The 15,827-nt window shown below is 35.4% G+C and overlaps 1 protein-coding gene across 19 annotated transcripts in view; it reads left to right on the top strand.

Moving 5' to 3' along the window:
• Dscam1 (Down syndrome cell adhesion molecule 1) overlaps window positions 1-15,827 on the top strand; it is a 236,095-nt gene that overhangs the window by 118,394 nt on the left and 101,874 nt on the right. Inside the window, exon 9 of one of the 19 annotated variants that reach the window (XM_068367994.1) lies at window positions 11,033-11,317. The exons of 16 other annotated variants lie outside the window; for them this stretch is intronic. In XM_068367994.1, coding sequence (XP_068224095.1) covers window positions 11,033-11,317 — 285 coding nt within the window. Of the gene's footprint in view, window positions 1-502; window positions 788-5,693; window positions 5,979-11,032; window positions 11,318-15,827 lie in introns of all 19 variants that reach the window. 2 more of the 19 variants (XM_068367990.1, XM_068367992.1) reach the window with 2 other exon arrangements.

The following is a 15,827-nucleotide window of genomic DNA, read 5'->3' as shown; positions in this document are numbered from 1 at the left end:
AAAATATTAATGTTTACTAATATACAGTAGATTATCGTATATGAAGGCTTCTTAGCATTCTTATGCAGTGAGTTTATAATCAGTAGATATTAAGTAAATCTATTGCCAATTATAATTATATCTTTGATGACAGGCCATCTGCTATGGTTGAAAATTTTATTGCCAGTTAACTTGAAAATGAGTTCTGCCTAGGAGTCAAGGTAACTTAGACTCTTGATATGACTTTCTATGGTTCGTGGCATAGTCAGGAGGATTAACAAAATTTTAAATTGAAAAGAGAAATAAATGTTATTGAAAATAAAATACTATGATGTTTCTATTCGTAGATTTAAATATAGGTATTTAAATGCATAAAAGTTTTATAGATTTGTGGTAATTTACGTCTGTAATGGTGTAACATATGAAAACGACTTTCATAAATGACCCTTTCTTTCAATTTACAACGTAAGACCAGTAACGACAGAATGGTAGCAGTTACTAAAGGATTTTCAACCATTTACAGTTCCCCCAGAAATCTTGCCTTTTACCTTCCCTAAAGAGGTAAAAGAGGGACAGTTGATTCAGGTGTCCTGTGCAGTAACTGTTGGCGATGATCCGATTACTTTACATTGGTACAAAGATGGTACCCCTTTGTCGTCCTCGGCTAATTTCCTCATTAATGCCATGGACTCGAAACTCTCCCTCTTACTTTTGAGGAGTGTTAGCGATGAACATAGAGGAATTTACACATGCCATGCTTATAATCCCGTCGGAGCTGCCCAGTCATCTGCGGAACTGAATGTCAAGGGTAACAGTTTTGTTGAATTTAAGCTCAAGGAGCCGCATGCTCACATCTTATAGATTTTGTAGCATTTGTTCTAATTTTTCTGTTATTTATTTTATTTTTTTTATTACTGCCTCACTAATTTCTCCTAACTGCAAAACTAACAATAAAACAGTGCTTACATTGGTCTGTGTGTTCCTTCGTCAGTGGAACCAAAGATACTCCCGTTCAACTTCCCGTCAGAAGTGGAAGCGGGCGAACTTATCCAAGTGTCGTGCACCGTTACACGGGGCGATGACCCTCTCACTCTTCAGTGGTACAAAGATCACATGCCAATCGTGTCTTCCGCCAATTTCATCATAAATAAAATCGACTCCAAACTATCCATGCTTTTGTTGAGGAGTGTAGATGCTGACCACAGAGGAAATTACACTTGCACTGCTTCCAATCCAGTGGGAAGCGCAGAATTCTCAGCAACACTGAATGTCAAGGGTATAATCATATCTTTAGAACTAACATTTTTATTACAGAAGCTTTTTGTGTGTAACTTTAGCGTTATTCCTGTGCCCATCATCACTTTATAATTTATTTTTCTTTCATTATTCTAACCTTACATTCACCCAGCCCTTAAAGAGCGTGACCCCATTAAATGCCGATTGAATTGAAGTCTGCCCCCTTGAAAATCCTTATAGGAATTTTAAACACCATTTATGTCTGGCTTCTTCTCAAAGTCGGTTTCATTTAACGAGGAGAGAAAATTTTAGTATCCTCTTCTCTGTATCGCCAGTTGAACCGAAAATTCTACCGTTCACGTTCCCCGTTGAAGTTCAAGCTGGGGAACTGATACAAGCGTCTTGCATTGTCAGCAAAGGAGACGAACCACTAACCATTCAGTGGTACAAAGACGGGGTGCCTCTTATGACCTCCGCTAACTTTATGATTAATAAAGTGGGTTCGAAGCTGTCGAATCTTGTGCTACCAGATGTCAATGCTGAGCACCGTGGAATGTACACTTGCCAAGCCTTTAATGCAGTTGGGGCCTCTGAATTCTCAGCGAATCTTAATGTCAAGGGTATTGACAGTGTAGTTTCTTGTACAAAGTATCAGCTGTGTGTAGTGTTGTTTTCGTTTACATATCTTTAGTTTCGAATTCCTTCTTTTGTTAAAAATCCCTTGACCTTCCTGTCTCTTAAATACATAAAGTTACATTTAGCATTATATAAGCAGTTCACCAAAGTAAAATAAAATCATACCTATAAGTAGTTAACTAAAGTGATTTTAAAATAGAGTAATAGATTAATTATTGATAAACTAAACTGTAGTTTGCCTAAGATTTAAATTTAAGATCGTATAATCTGCTCATAAATATTATAAAAGCATTAAGATTGCTTTCCTGTGGTTTAATCGATTATGGTGTACATGTACAGTAGTTATAGCGATAAGGAAACTTCTCCTTGAGGCCGAAGTGTTTATTATTATTCACTTACAGTGGAGATATTTATACTGAATCATAACTTCCAGGAACCAAGTATATCTTTGTAGCTTTTAAGCAAATATATGTTTTAAGACTTTAAACTTATCTTTAATCATTGTAGACTTAGAGGTTCAGTGCTGGACACTCCACTCTGGGTACTGATAGATTTATATGGCTAAAATTGTATTCCCTAACGTATGGTAGCTTTAGGCGTTTTGTTTACTGATTCCTATCTGAAGAAGCAAGTGTAACTTTTTACAGCGTTATGTGACAGTAAGAGAGAAAAAATATCTTTGGTGAATAAGAATTCAATTCTCAAATGACAGGTCTTTACATCTTTCCCAGTCAGAACATTTCATCCTGTCGTAAAAGTAATTCGCCGACTCACTTATTCAAATAGGATGTGTGAAATATTTTTAACTGTAAAACTCAATATAGCAGTACGATATAAATTTTATGTTTCTTCTTCTTGCTTCAGGCTAACACAGCCTTCATGTTTCTTATTAGACAATCTTTTGAAGCAATCATATCTCTTTCCATTTACACTATTTTTTTTCTGTTTCTATCATACATCTATACATAATTTTCTGGCATTAGAATTTTTTTTTTAATAAATTCAGAAAATAAATGTCAATCCAGAATAGCAAAGCTGTTAAGATCATAAAAAGTCAACTATTCATCAATATTGCATACTTTAAAGACGTATGTTATCACCTGCTCCGTATGTATATGAATATATGTTTCAATACAGTATAGTTTTGCATTAAGATCCCAACACACACGCATTCTCTCTCTCTCTCTCTCTCTCTCTCTCTCTCTCTCTCTCTCTCTCTCTCTCTCTCTCTCTCTCTCTCACTTAGTTTAGGATTTCTAAGAATAAAAGACTAAATCTTTAATTGTGTATAATAGTTAAAGCCAGAGAGTAAAATTGATTATGCTGTATTTGCTTCTTATGATTTTTAATGTAGTTGCCCTGCTGCTGTACAAAATATCCTTGCTTTCAGAGTGTACGTACAAACTTTACGGTAACAGTGAAATACATTTGAGAATATCGAGTCCTGCAAAGTATGGGTATTATAAAGAGTTAAGGAATTAAAAAAGAATATATATATATATATATATATATATATATATATATATATATATATATATATATATATATATATCAAAGATACTGTATCTTTATTGTAAATAAACCAAAATTATAGATTTTGTAAGTGGTTGGAAAGGTGAACCTCAGAGTACCAGTTTCTGCGCAGTGTACAGTATAGACCGTTCAGAATGTAAATGTTTCGGAAGCAGTCGATGGCGAGTGTTTTCTTTCTGGACTGGCAGTGGTAGCATCTATTTGCCTTTGCAGTGCCAATCTATATTCCTGAGTTTCGCTTTATGAACTCTCAATAGGGATAACAATACAGTCATTGGATTATGTGATTTATGTTAGAATTTCAAGCTTCTTCATCAGGTTTTCATGTATTTTGATGGTTGTTGATGTTGAGCAACCACTGGACATCCTATCTCGTTTTTAATATTTCGATCGGCGTCGTTTGTTTTGGTGCTCGCCGTTGAACCAGAAGGGTACTTCCGTAGGCGTAGATTCATCTTGTAGTAGTTTTGACGTAATAGCCAGCATGACATTTTCCTAATTTTAATGATTAGTCTAAAGTATAAAGTCTTGGATTTGATAATGAAATTTCATCTCATCTACCAGTGGAACCTCAGATTCTCCCATTCAACTTCCCCGAGGAAGTGGAAGCCGAACAGTTAGTTCAGGTTTCGTGCGCTGTGAGCAAAGGAGATGCTCCCATCACTTTACAGTGGTATAAAGATGGTCAGCCCCTTGTCTCTTCATCTAAATTCATGGTCAATAATGTTGCGCCAAAGTTATCGCTGCTTCTCCTGTCCAGCGTTGATGCTGAACACAGCGGATTATATACCTGCCTCGCCTTTAATCCCGTGGGCACGGCAGAGGAGTCTGCCATTCTCAATGTCAAGGGTAAAATTTTTTTTTTTGCTTGGTAGATGAAGTATATTTTATTTTTTATGTATATGCATGACTAAATTTAGTTTTTTGTTTCCATTTTTATTATTTTTACTACTTATTTTCCAACTACAGCATTACAGTGTAGTGAGAAGCTTCCTTACACAACGCGAGCATTGCAGCAAGGAATATTTTACTTTGCCAAGCTTTCTGATACTCAGTGAACACTGCATTTATGAATAAGGCATTTAAGAAACTATTTCCACAATTACTAAGTGACATGTTATGCATAGACAATGATTTTTCACTTCCGTTTTCTTCAGCCTAATACATACTGTATTCTCCTCTCTTCTTTAGGTTAGCAGCGCCCGTCTGGGTATTGCATTCAATATTCAATTTGTATTGTAGTATGGAATTATGAGTCGGTATTGTTCTTTCTTTCCTACATAATTTAATTGTGTTCCATACTATTTTGTCTAAGCTACCAGGTAGTCATAGATATAAGATATTTTTCACTAGCAAAAGGAGAACTTATTTTTGACTGTAGGAGGATGGCCGTTTATTTCTCCTAACAGCTTCAGGCAAAGGAAAGAATTCCGTATCTGATATCCAATAGTCCAAAGTTTTTTATTTGGATACAAATTTGAGATCATATGCTAGTGATAATGATAATGCCATTTTTTATCTGAAGGTGATTATTAAGCAAGACATTTTATTATTTTATAAATTGGAGAGGTTTTAAATAAAGTATTTTATTAGTAAGGTGTTGTTGCCTCTGCAAGGAGACATATACTTGTCCGTCTAAAAAATAGATAAAATTTTCATTTTTCTACCGTGATTAAGGAGCCAAAATACTGCTAATTTGAGGTAAAGTATAGAGTGGAGCTTTATTATAGAGTTTAGATACAGTATTATGTAAGTAAGTTCATTCTATATAAAATAATGTAATCAAGATCAGCTAAGAAACAAAGTATATCCTTTGAAATGAATTTTATCAAGTGTCCATTATTTAATTTAGTTGTTATTGTAATTTCGTAAGTTGATCATGTCCATTGTATAGTTTTATTTGTCATCCATCCCATGATAGACCTTTGTATAACTCAAGTCCTTGCAGCGTCCGATAGATTATTACCAGCTGTAACCCAGTTTTGTTATTAATTTGATAGTTATACGTGTTGGATAATGAATTCTCACACTACCAGACGTGATGCTGAATATAAGTTAGTGTTCTTATGGCATGCTCTAGGTATAAGACAATAGTGACGTGTATGAAGGTTAATAAGCCTGTGTAGGGCTTGGTAATGTTCGGAATAGAATAGAAACGGTAGAATAGAGTAAGTTGTGTATTTTACTGTATAAGACCAATCAAGAGGGAAAAAACATCTCAACGTGAACTCCGGTTAGAAAAAAAGATATTTTAGGGTTTATTCTTTTCCTGTGAAGTCCTGTGTAGTTGTCTTCCATCCTCCCAACAGTGCCACCAGAAATCCTTCCATTTTCCTTCCCATCGGAAGTGAAGGAAGGCCAGCCTCTCCAGGTCCCTTGTACAGTAATGAAAGGCGATGACCCAATCACCCTCCAGTGGTACAAGGATGATTTACCCCTCCAATCATCTCCTAAATTTATTATAACTTCAATTACCTCCAAGATGAGTTTGCTTACAATCGAAGGTGCAACCTCAGAACATAAAGGTTCCTATTCCTGCAAGGCCTTCAACCCAGATGGCCAGACAGGATACTCTGCAGCCCTGGAAGTGATGGGTAAATGAGACGAAGGATACGAATCGTTTGCTTTTAATTTTTAATTGCAGCCATTCTTTGTGTCGTTACTAATCACAACTAACATCTGTAGCTTTCTAAACTTCTTCCTTTTAGTTATTATTCTTTTTACTAGTTGATGTTTTTATCTGTTAGGGATTAGAACTTAGATTAATTTTTTAAACCATACCCAAATTTTATAACCAATGGTTTTTTGTTCGGGTGGGGCAGTTGCCAAATACTTTCAGATTATCCCTGTAAGAGTTAATTCATGAGATAACATAGTATTGCCATCACCATCGATAATTTTGGTATAGAAAGTTATGTATTCATGATAGGTCAGGTCTTACTACCACCAAAATTCACCAACTTACTTTGCTGGTGACTGTCATAGAGGACTAATTGCTGTTGGCACTAGGTTTGCCACTAAAAAAGAGAGAAATATACCTTCAAGTGTTATGGTACCTCATATCTAATGTTGTAAAAAACATATGAATAACTCCAAAAGGAGGTTTTACTACCCATAGTCAGACAAATCTAAAGAAACTTCATTGGTGAAGTACAGGAAAGTTGTCCCAAGATGTTGTAGGCTAATCTTATGAAATTTTCAAGAAGACGAGAGGAGCCATCAGCTTTTAATTACATCTAAAAACGCAAGAAAGTAGAAGATCTCACCTTTCAGGCCCGTGCCCTCAAATGGTAGATGGTCGTCCAAAGCTTCTCCTTTTCACCTTTCTTTGGATTGTCCCCTTTTTAGGAACTTAAGTACTTATTGGTATTATATTTTACTGATAAGTGAAGATGCTGATGTAGCAGAATATGTACCATTCAAGAAGTCCTTGAATTTAGTTGGGTTGTTTTAGAGAAAACCTTACAACTGCAAAAGCTGTAAATAGTACCCTACTTGGGAAACGACATGGACAGGAGCATGTATAGACTAAAATATAGTATTGTTACATATTTTCATACCTCTTGTTGTTACTTATCCTTGTGACAGGATATCTATTTAACTTAAGCCTTGGTTAATGCTCAAGTTGATTGTAGTATTAGACAGTTTGCACAGAGGCACAGTGATGGGGAAATTACTTACGGTCGTCTAGAGTTCTGTACGGAAGAAGATTGTCACTTTTGAAATGGTGTTACTAATGTAAGTTAAAAATATGAAGACTTTTCTTTTGAATTACCAGTAGTTAGAATAGACATCGAAATAGATTGTTCATATCTTAATAATCAAAAAGTTTTTTTTTACCCGTGAAGAAGGCTTTCTTGGCGTTAAGTCTGGATTATTTTCTCCTCAGTCTGCAAACTTGTCATTATTTTTTGTCTGCATTTGGTGAGAGGATTCTCCAATCTCTTTTCAACAGAGACACCAGAAATCCTTCCATTTTCCTTCCCATCGGAAGTGAAAGAAGGCCAGCCTCTCCAGGTTCCTTGTACAGTAATGAAAGGCGATGATCCGATCACTCTCCAGTGGTACAAGGATGATTTACCCCTCCAATCATCTCCTAAATTTATGATTAATACAGTTACTTCCAAGATGAGTATGCTCATAATCCAAGGCGCGACCTCGGAACACACTGGTTCCTATTCATGCAAGGCCTTCAACCCAGTTGGCCAGACTGGATACTCTGCAGCTTTGGAAGTCATGGGTAAATTAGATTATCGATAAGAACGATGTTGCTTTTTATCTCTTGCTTATGTTGATTTATGTTTCTTGTTAGAAACAGTTTTTGTTATTAAAACACCCACCCATAAATACCAACAACCTTATTTTTCTTTTCGGAAAAATACTAAGACACAAAATATATGGTGCCAATGAGGGAGGGCAAGTGTTTTTTTTTTTTTTCTTAGAATTATTGCCAAGTCGGAATAGAATTAGTATATTCTCAGGTAAAGTCATGAACACTTGTTTAGCTGTGATATTATTTGCCCTGATGAAAAAAGGAACCTGAATTTGTTTTAGTCTATTTAAGAAAATAAACTAAGAATTTTTATTTTACGGTCAGTTGATATATAGCTATTGAACACATTACAGTTAGAATTATAATTTTTTTTTAGATTTATGTACAGTATGATAAATTTTGACAATGTAATATCTTGAAGTACAACCATTTGCTGTATACCATGTTTATTGCAGCTCTTAAAAATTGTCTAAATATCACCACTTAAACAGCCATCACCTCTTTCTACCCCTGGTTCCCTTCAGCTGTTTCCTAAGATAATTATAACCAGATTACCTGGGCTAGAAGTCTATTCTGGCTTGCTACAAGCTGGGTTCCTATGTATTCATAAACTGAATGGCAGGCTATATGAAAATACTTTCACTTCGTGATAATTTATGCGATCGAAAAATACCAACCGTAGATTATTTTATCGCTGATTAAGAATCACAAACAAGCTTCACTGCAATACTTAAACCTGATATATCTATCAGCTGACTTTAATATGCTTTAAAGCATAACTGACGCAGAGCTTATATACTCTTTTCTTAGGGGATCGCTTAACGTATTTGTCTATATGAATCCATGATATGCTGTTATTTAATTTGGAACATATATTTCTTACGGCATGTTGTCAATTGAGAAGTTCCCTCCCATCACAATTGTAACAAAATATAACCAGATGTATAGGGTTGACATATTTCATTAGCCTGCTGTCTACAGTAGTATGTAATACATACCAAATCACTTGCAAGGAATACTTTCATTGAGATTTGACTGCCGTCGCCATTGTAACTAATTCAAATACAGAAAGTAATATGATGCTGAAATTTAGAAGTGGGGTATAGTGGGACGATCATATGACAAACGGGGGCAGGGGTAGTTTAGGGAGATATAGTTTCCAGAAGCTGGAGAAAAAGTCTAGATGATTTGGATATTTGAAGAGAAATATAAGGAATATTTAGAATAGTAAATAGGGAAATGGCAGGGCAAAGACTTGTAGGAAGTCCCATGAAATTGTGGAAAATATGTTTGACAAAGGGAGTCCAGGAAGATAGAGTAAAGAAGAGAAAAGAAATGGAATAGTTTCACATTTACCGTAGCATCGTCAAGGGAAAAGCCTATGTGAAAAAACTCAGGATGGTGATGGTTTTCCATCGTAGCATTAAATAAAGCATGATTTAGATGAGATCTCATTTAGAGAGGTGACGATAAAACGATAAAACATCAACATTTGTATTTTAATGTTTTCAAGTATTTATTTTTGGGACATAATGTTCCCTCCAGAGCTGTCTGTGATGTTTAATGTGGGATGAAAAAGTTCCTAAGGGCTTTTTCAGTCAGTTCTATTAAATTTGCCTCAATAATGATATCAATACTACCTAGTAATGGTAATAATAGTAGGTACATTGGCAAAATCAGTTTAAATCGTACAGCATATAAACTGTTATTGATATTTAAGGCTAAGTGTTATTTATATGACTAATGGTGATTTGGTCGCTGTTGTAAGTTATTGTATATTTCTCATCATGATTCCTTCAACTAAATTTTACAAGGGATTCTTTATACAGGTACATGATGGTATTGGCTCAGAAGCTTTTTAGATATGTAAGAAAAACCTTTTAGTGTTAAACCCCTTATTTTTAAATGCTTTTAGAAACATCATTTTCTATTCTGTGGTGTTATATCAACCATGGTTTTTTTTTTTTTATTTTCTTGAGAAATGTACATACAATGTAGAATTTTAGAATTTTTGTGGGTGAACAAATTTTGTTCACACTGTACTCTGATCATGCAGTAAATTTGTGCACGTTCATTGTACAGTATAGACTATTGAGTTCATGCATCTTCCCTATTTCCCTACGATTATTGGTAGTCATTTTGGGATTTTGCCTTTTTAAGAACCTTCCAAGACCCTCCGATCACAATATAATTTTTGGGTTGAAGAATACAAGGCATTTGAATTTCACACAGAAAAACCAGAAATTCTGCCGTTCACTTTTCCTGTGGAGGTAAGAGAAGGGCAGCTTCTTCAAGTTTCTTGCACTGTGACAACTGGAGATGATCCAGTCACCCTCCAGTGGTACAAGGATGAGAAGCCTCTCGCCAGCTCTCCTAAATTCATGATAAGTAATGTCGTACCGAGGATGAGTCAGTTGATCCTTCAGGGGGTGGGGTCGAACCACTCTGGAGTGTACACTTGTCGAGCGTTCAATAGAGTCGGCGAAGCTGCCTATTCAGACTCGCTCAGAGTGAAGGGTATTGGTTATTTTAGTTTTAATTTGCATGGCATTTTACCCTGATTAGAAATGTTGTCTTAGTGGATTTATTTTTTCAATGATTTTCATCACTTTTTCCGTTTCATTTTAAAACCCTTGGAACCGACCTTTGAAGAGTATTGCAAGGGGTAATTTTTGGAAGGAAACTGAGATGCTTGTCGTTTCGTGCTTGGTGTGGAAGATGAGATTAAAATCTTGAATGCTAAGTATATTGTGAGTTTCTTACTCATGTCTAAGAACCAAGTAAACTAAAGACAAATGGATGTTAAAGAATGCTAAAAAATATGGCAAATGAAGAAAGGAAGAATGATCTAGTTGATTTATTTATTGCAGTGGACTGTAAGGGCTTAAATAGTATGTATAAAATCAACAGGCAATACTGATTTATATACAGATATGACGCAAACTCATATTCTTTAGAATCGTGTTTTCCGTTTGGATTTGAACTCACTCCTGTTCTAGCTTCCCTTAAAGTTTCCTAATTCAGTTTAGAAGGTATTTTTATGGTGTAAAAATGATTGTACAGTAACTTTAGCTCTACGCCATCCAAGTTATGTATAGTATATTTCATTTTTTACGAGTAAACTTCATATTACATAACCGAGGAAGCAAAATCTTTCAGGAATTAAAACTTGGAAACATCAATATCCTTTGTAAATTTTTATAGCTCTACTGAGAAGTGTTTATTCTATATATTAGGAAGACAGAGCAAAGCTCTAGATGCTTGGTATTATTTATTTCATCAGTTTAGACTAGTTTATTCAGTTAGTACGATAGTCTAGTTGTATTGGTTTTGCCCAGGCCATTGACCATCACTGTATCCGAAATTTTCCAACAGAAAAACCAGAAATTCTACCATTTAATTTCCCACAAGAGGTTCAGGAGGGACAGTTACTTCAAGTGTCCTGTACCGTGACAACTGGAGACGACCCTATAACTCTCCAGTGGTACAAAGACGATATACCGATCACTTCCACTCCTAAGTTTATGATCAATAAAGTGGATTCAAAAATGAGCTTCCTAGTTTTAAGGGATGTGAGTGCGGAGCACACGGGAACATACTCTTGCCTAGCGTTTAATCCTTTTGGACAGCATAGATCGACAGCTCAACTCTGGGTGAATGGTAATGTGAAAGATTGAGAAGGCTCTAGAGCTTTTGTGTATTGCCATGCCTTTCATTAATCCTTCCTTCTAGACTTCACAGCATGATTTTTCTTCATTTCAAAACTGGTTATTAGGTGTTTAGTTTCATAGATACTAACCCTTTCCCCTTTGTACTTTTTACTCCAATGATTCAATTATCATCAAGGGCTGGCCTCTGTGCTAATTCACACAATTTATATGTTGATGTGACTGCCAGGGGCTTATTGTAGGATAATTCACAACATTCTTTTATGGCCTCTCTTTTAGGTGGTCTCGCAATTTGTCATGAAGGAGTGTAAGTTTTGTATTAGGAAAAATAGGAATGGGGAAGCTCTTAGCTGAGAGCAGTAGGGGAAATTTGAGGTCTGTATTAGTGCTATTGTTGAAATTTTGAGATGCGATGGAAAAGTATAGTTGAAGTAATTTCAAGATGGTATGAAAAATGGGAAAGCGGAAAAAGTTTAGAGAAATTGTCTAGTATAAGAGATAAATATAGGAGCCAGAGGTGAATAAGAAGTTCACGTTTTTTGTGTGTGATATGGGTTACTTTGATATGTATTCTGTAAGAAAATTTTAAGTTTTCAGGTTATAAACAATGCACAGTATAGAAAATATGTTTTCAAGGTAAGGAAAAATTGTCATATCATTGATATCCAAGCAAAAGAAGCAGATTTATTTCCCCATTGGTATTTCTATCATCATTATCCTTGATGTGATGTACGATAGTGGAACCCATGCCATGGTACAGTGCAGTACTTTGCAATGAAACTGTGATAATACAGACATATCTCACAGACAACATGCAAGATGTGCAGAAATGCAATGACAAGTTATCATCTTTTCCATTTCTTGCAAAACTGATTGATGCAGAACAAAGCAAAACATAACCCAGGTCTCACTTGAAAAGTTGATAAATCATCTGTTTTGGGAGCATACAGTAATTGCCCACAGCTAATGTTAATGAGGCCAATTGGGATTTGTGGAAATTTGTGTTCCTCACCCCCACCAATGCTTAAAATATAGAATTCCTTTCAATCTGTTGTTGTCTTTAGTTTTTATTCAGCAGAGTACAGTATTGTTTATTCATGTCTCCAGATCAAGTCATATCATTTGGGTTCTTTTGTTAGAGCTTAGGATTGTTCATGCTCTTTAGTTACTTTTCGACTCTCATTTGATTTGGTATTTGCAGTTTTTTGATAGTTCATATTTTTATGATTTTTATCAGTTAAAGGCTTATAATATTCTTGTAAACTTAATCCAATGTTAATACAAACTATTTTTTTTTTCATTTGGTTCTTTTATGCATCCTATTTTTTCATATTTTAATCTTTCATAAAAGCTTTATATATTTTTCATTAATTTTCTTGTTATTTTGTTTTTTTATGATCAGCCAAAGTTTGACCTTCGGAAGGGTAACTCAACAATTCATATGTTTTGAGAGATTCATTTGGTCTTAGTTATCCAAGTAGTAAGAGAGAAGAGGTTTTCTCTACTGTTTATTTACGAGAATTTCAAAAGGAAGTAAAGAGTAGACAGGATTCTAATAATAATAATGATAATAATATTTCTATACATAGCATTCATGTTACTTTGGTCTCGGAGTTTGTTAAATGTTGACGTCTAGCCGTGAACTGAAAATATTTCCTTTTTCTTTCTTTATATAATTCCCCTAACTCTATAGTTTAGTATTGGGATCATATAGCGGTGTATGATAATACTACCTTGTCAGTAGATCATATCACTTTGTCTTTCAGTCTTGAAATCAAAATTAGTTCTTCTTGACATCACTTTTTGTTAATAAGAAACAACATAGCATTCTTGGAGAGAGGATACTTTAAAATCCTAATTTCACAAAACAAATTAGGAATCTTTCCTCAAATGTTTTAAATTTTGTCCAAATAAAATTATACTGCCTTCATGCGACATATGGATCTATTTTCTGAGGTATTGCTGATCTGTTTCTCCAAAAAGAGAATGAAAACTTTTGCATGAAATAATTTTTAGCCTTGATGGTAGGTAAAAGGGATAGAATCTATTTCTCCTGACCAAACCTACGTTATTGGAAAGAAATTGTAATTCACTTATACCTTTGGCTGATGTTATAGCTAAAGGAAATCAAATTTGAACTATGAGATCTTTAAAAGAAAGTTCCTCCATAGCTTCAAAATAAGAGCTCTTTAAATATTTTAAAACTACATCTAGATTACAATAAGCTATTCTAACCACCTAAGGTTCCTCAATAACAAATGACATAAAAACATCTGTAATGTGACACCTGGTCTTCCTCAGGGTAGTGCTCTTGGCCCATTACTTTTCATACTATATACATATGATAAGGAAACGAGCTTGTTGCAAATGCAGATGATGCTACTCTCTTGGCTACAATTCCATTCCTGAATGTAGATCTGAGGTTGCTGAATCCCTTATTAGAGATCGAGCTAAAATCAGTGCATGGTGCAAATTATGGGGCATGTAGTTGAACACTAACAAAACTCTTAAGTATGATTGTAAGTAGGTCAAGGACAGTGGCTCCTTAACATCCAGATCTCAGTATTGACAAAGTTTCTCTAACTCTATATAAATCTTTTAAAATTTTGGGTGGGATTCTTGATGGCAAATTTACTTTTGAGAACCACACTCGGTCTATTTCTTCTTCAATTACACAAAAATTTAGCTTAAGTAGATGGCTTATCGAGAAAGACTCTTAAGATTTTCAGTTATCAATCTGTTCTGAAAAAGTGTTTTAATTCTTTCATTTTGCCTTGTTTCGAGTATTGTTCTCCTGTTTGGTCTTCAGCTGCTGAATCGCATATTAATTTGTTGGACAAGAACTTGCGGTCTATTACATTTCTTATTCCTGATCTAGATATTAATCTATTGAACTATTGTTCAGTTAGTTCTTTATGCATATTGCATAAAATGTTTCATAACTCTACCATTTCTTTACGTTCAAATCTCAGACTGTATCATCTATCTCGTAATGCAAGGTATGTAGGTAATTCTAACAGTCTTGCCTTCTCCATCATAAGGCTCAATACTATACAGTATTCTAGAAGTTTTATTCCAGCTGTGACCAAGCTGCTGAGTGTTCTTCCTAGTAAGGCAGTTGAATTGGTGGAACTTCAAAAGTTTAAACTTACAACGAATGTTTTTATGTTGATAACCTTCCTTTACCATAGAAAGGACCAAAGGATTTCGTTGAAGGGTTTCCCAAACCTGATGAAAGTGAGAGAGAATTCCCCCTAATGGGATCCCCAGGGAAGGACCATCACTGTGCTCTTTGATTAGATTAAAGAATTCTATAGATACTGGTAAGAGAGAAACCCTGATGGCCTACTATTGTTAGGAAATAACTCACTATGAGTATTATAAACAGAATCTTGAGAAGACATCACCATTAGGTGCTACGGTGAAAAAGGAGGCTTGTGAAAAAATGACCTCATAATGTGATTGTGTTGTGGAGGTAACCTGAACTACAACTACCACATTATCTATCCTATCTTGATTTAATGTGGTCCCCAATATAGAATTAATCACTGTAAATTGGATTTTTGCATCGGATACTGCTCTAACCATAAAGGAGCCCAGTCGTTCTTTACGTTTATCAACAAAATTCGCCAGAGCGCCATCCGAAATAGCTTTATCTATATAGATTAAATAATCTAAAACAAGATTAAGGTCCGGATAATCTTTAAACTTTTGTGTTATGTTAGGATAGTATTGCCAACTTTGCTTAGTGGCTCATTTGTCATTTAAGTTCAGATAAGCAAAGCAAAACCAGTAAAAAGTTTATGAAGATCATTATCATCAATTCTTGCAAGTTTGGTAATACCCAGCGTCATAAACTGCCTCACTCACTCTGGTTTTTCCCTTAAGTTAAAAGAGAATTCTCTTTATGACTTAATGTGAACAGATTTTAACAAAATACAATCCATCTAAAGAGGAGCTGAGAGGGAAGTACAACAGTTAATCAGATAACGCTTTTACCCCGTCATGTGACAAAAGAGAATGTGGATCATGATTGCTCAGTAATAAACCCCTTGAACAACCCTGGCAGCCGATGTGGTAATGTCCCTGACTTGTGAACGCCAGACTGGGGTTCGAGTCCCGGCCAAACTCGTTAGTTTCATTGGTCGCTGCAACCTCACCATCCTTGTGAGCTAAGGATGGGGGGATTTGGGAGCCTATAGGTCTATCTGCTGAGTCATCAGCAGCCATAGCCTGGCCCTACTTGGTCTTAGCTTGGGTGGAGAGCGGGCTTGGCCGCTGATCATTGTAATATGGTCAGTCTCTAGGGCATTGTCCTACTTGATAAGGCAATGGCACTGTCCCTTGTCTCTGCCATTCATGAGTGGCTTTTAAGCTTATAAAATAAGAACAAAATCATAATCTGGAGCATGGGTAGCCTGTGCACCATCATCTGGCGATGAGAAAACTGAAAGACGAAGGGAAAACTGAAAGACGAAGAATGTGATCTATCCAAAAGGTAG

This window comes from Palaemon carinicauda, unplaced genomic scaffold (genome assembly GCF_036898095.1).
Source record: "Palaemon carinicauda isolate YSFRI2023 unplaced genomic scaffold, ASM3689809v2 scaffold134, whole genome shotgun sequence".
Classification (NCBI taxonomy): domain Eukaryota; kingdom Metazoa; phylum Arthropoda; class Malacostraca; order Decapoda; family Palaemonidae; genus Palaemon; species Palaemon carinicauda.
Note: the sequence above shows the minus strand (reverse complement) of the source record. Positions and strands in the feature narration are given on the sequence as shown.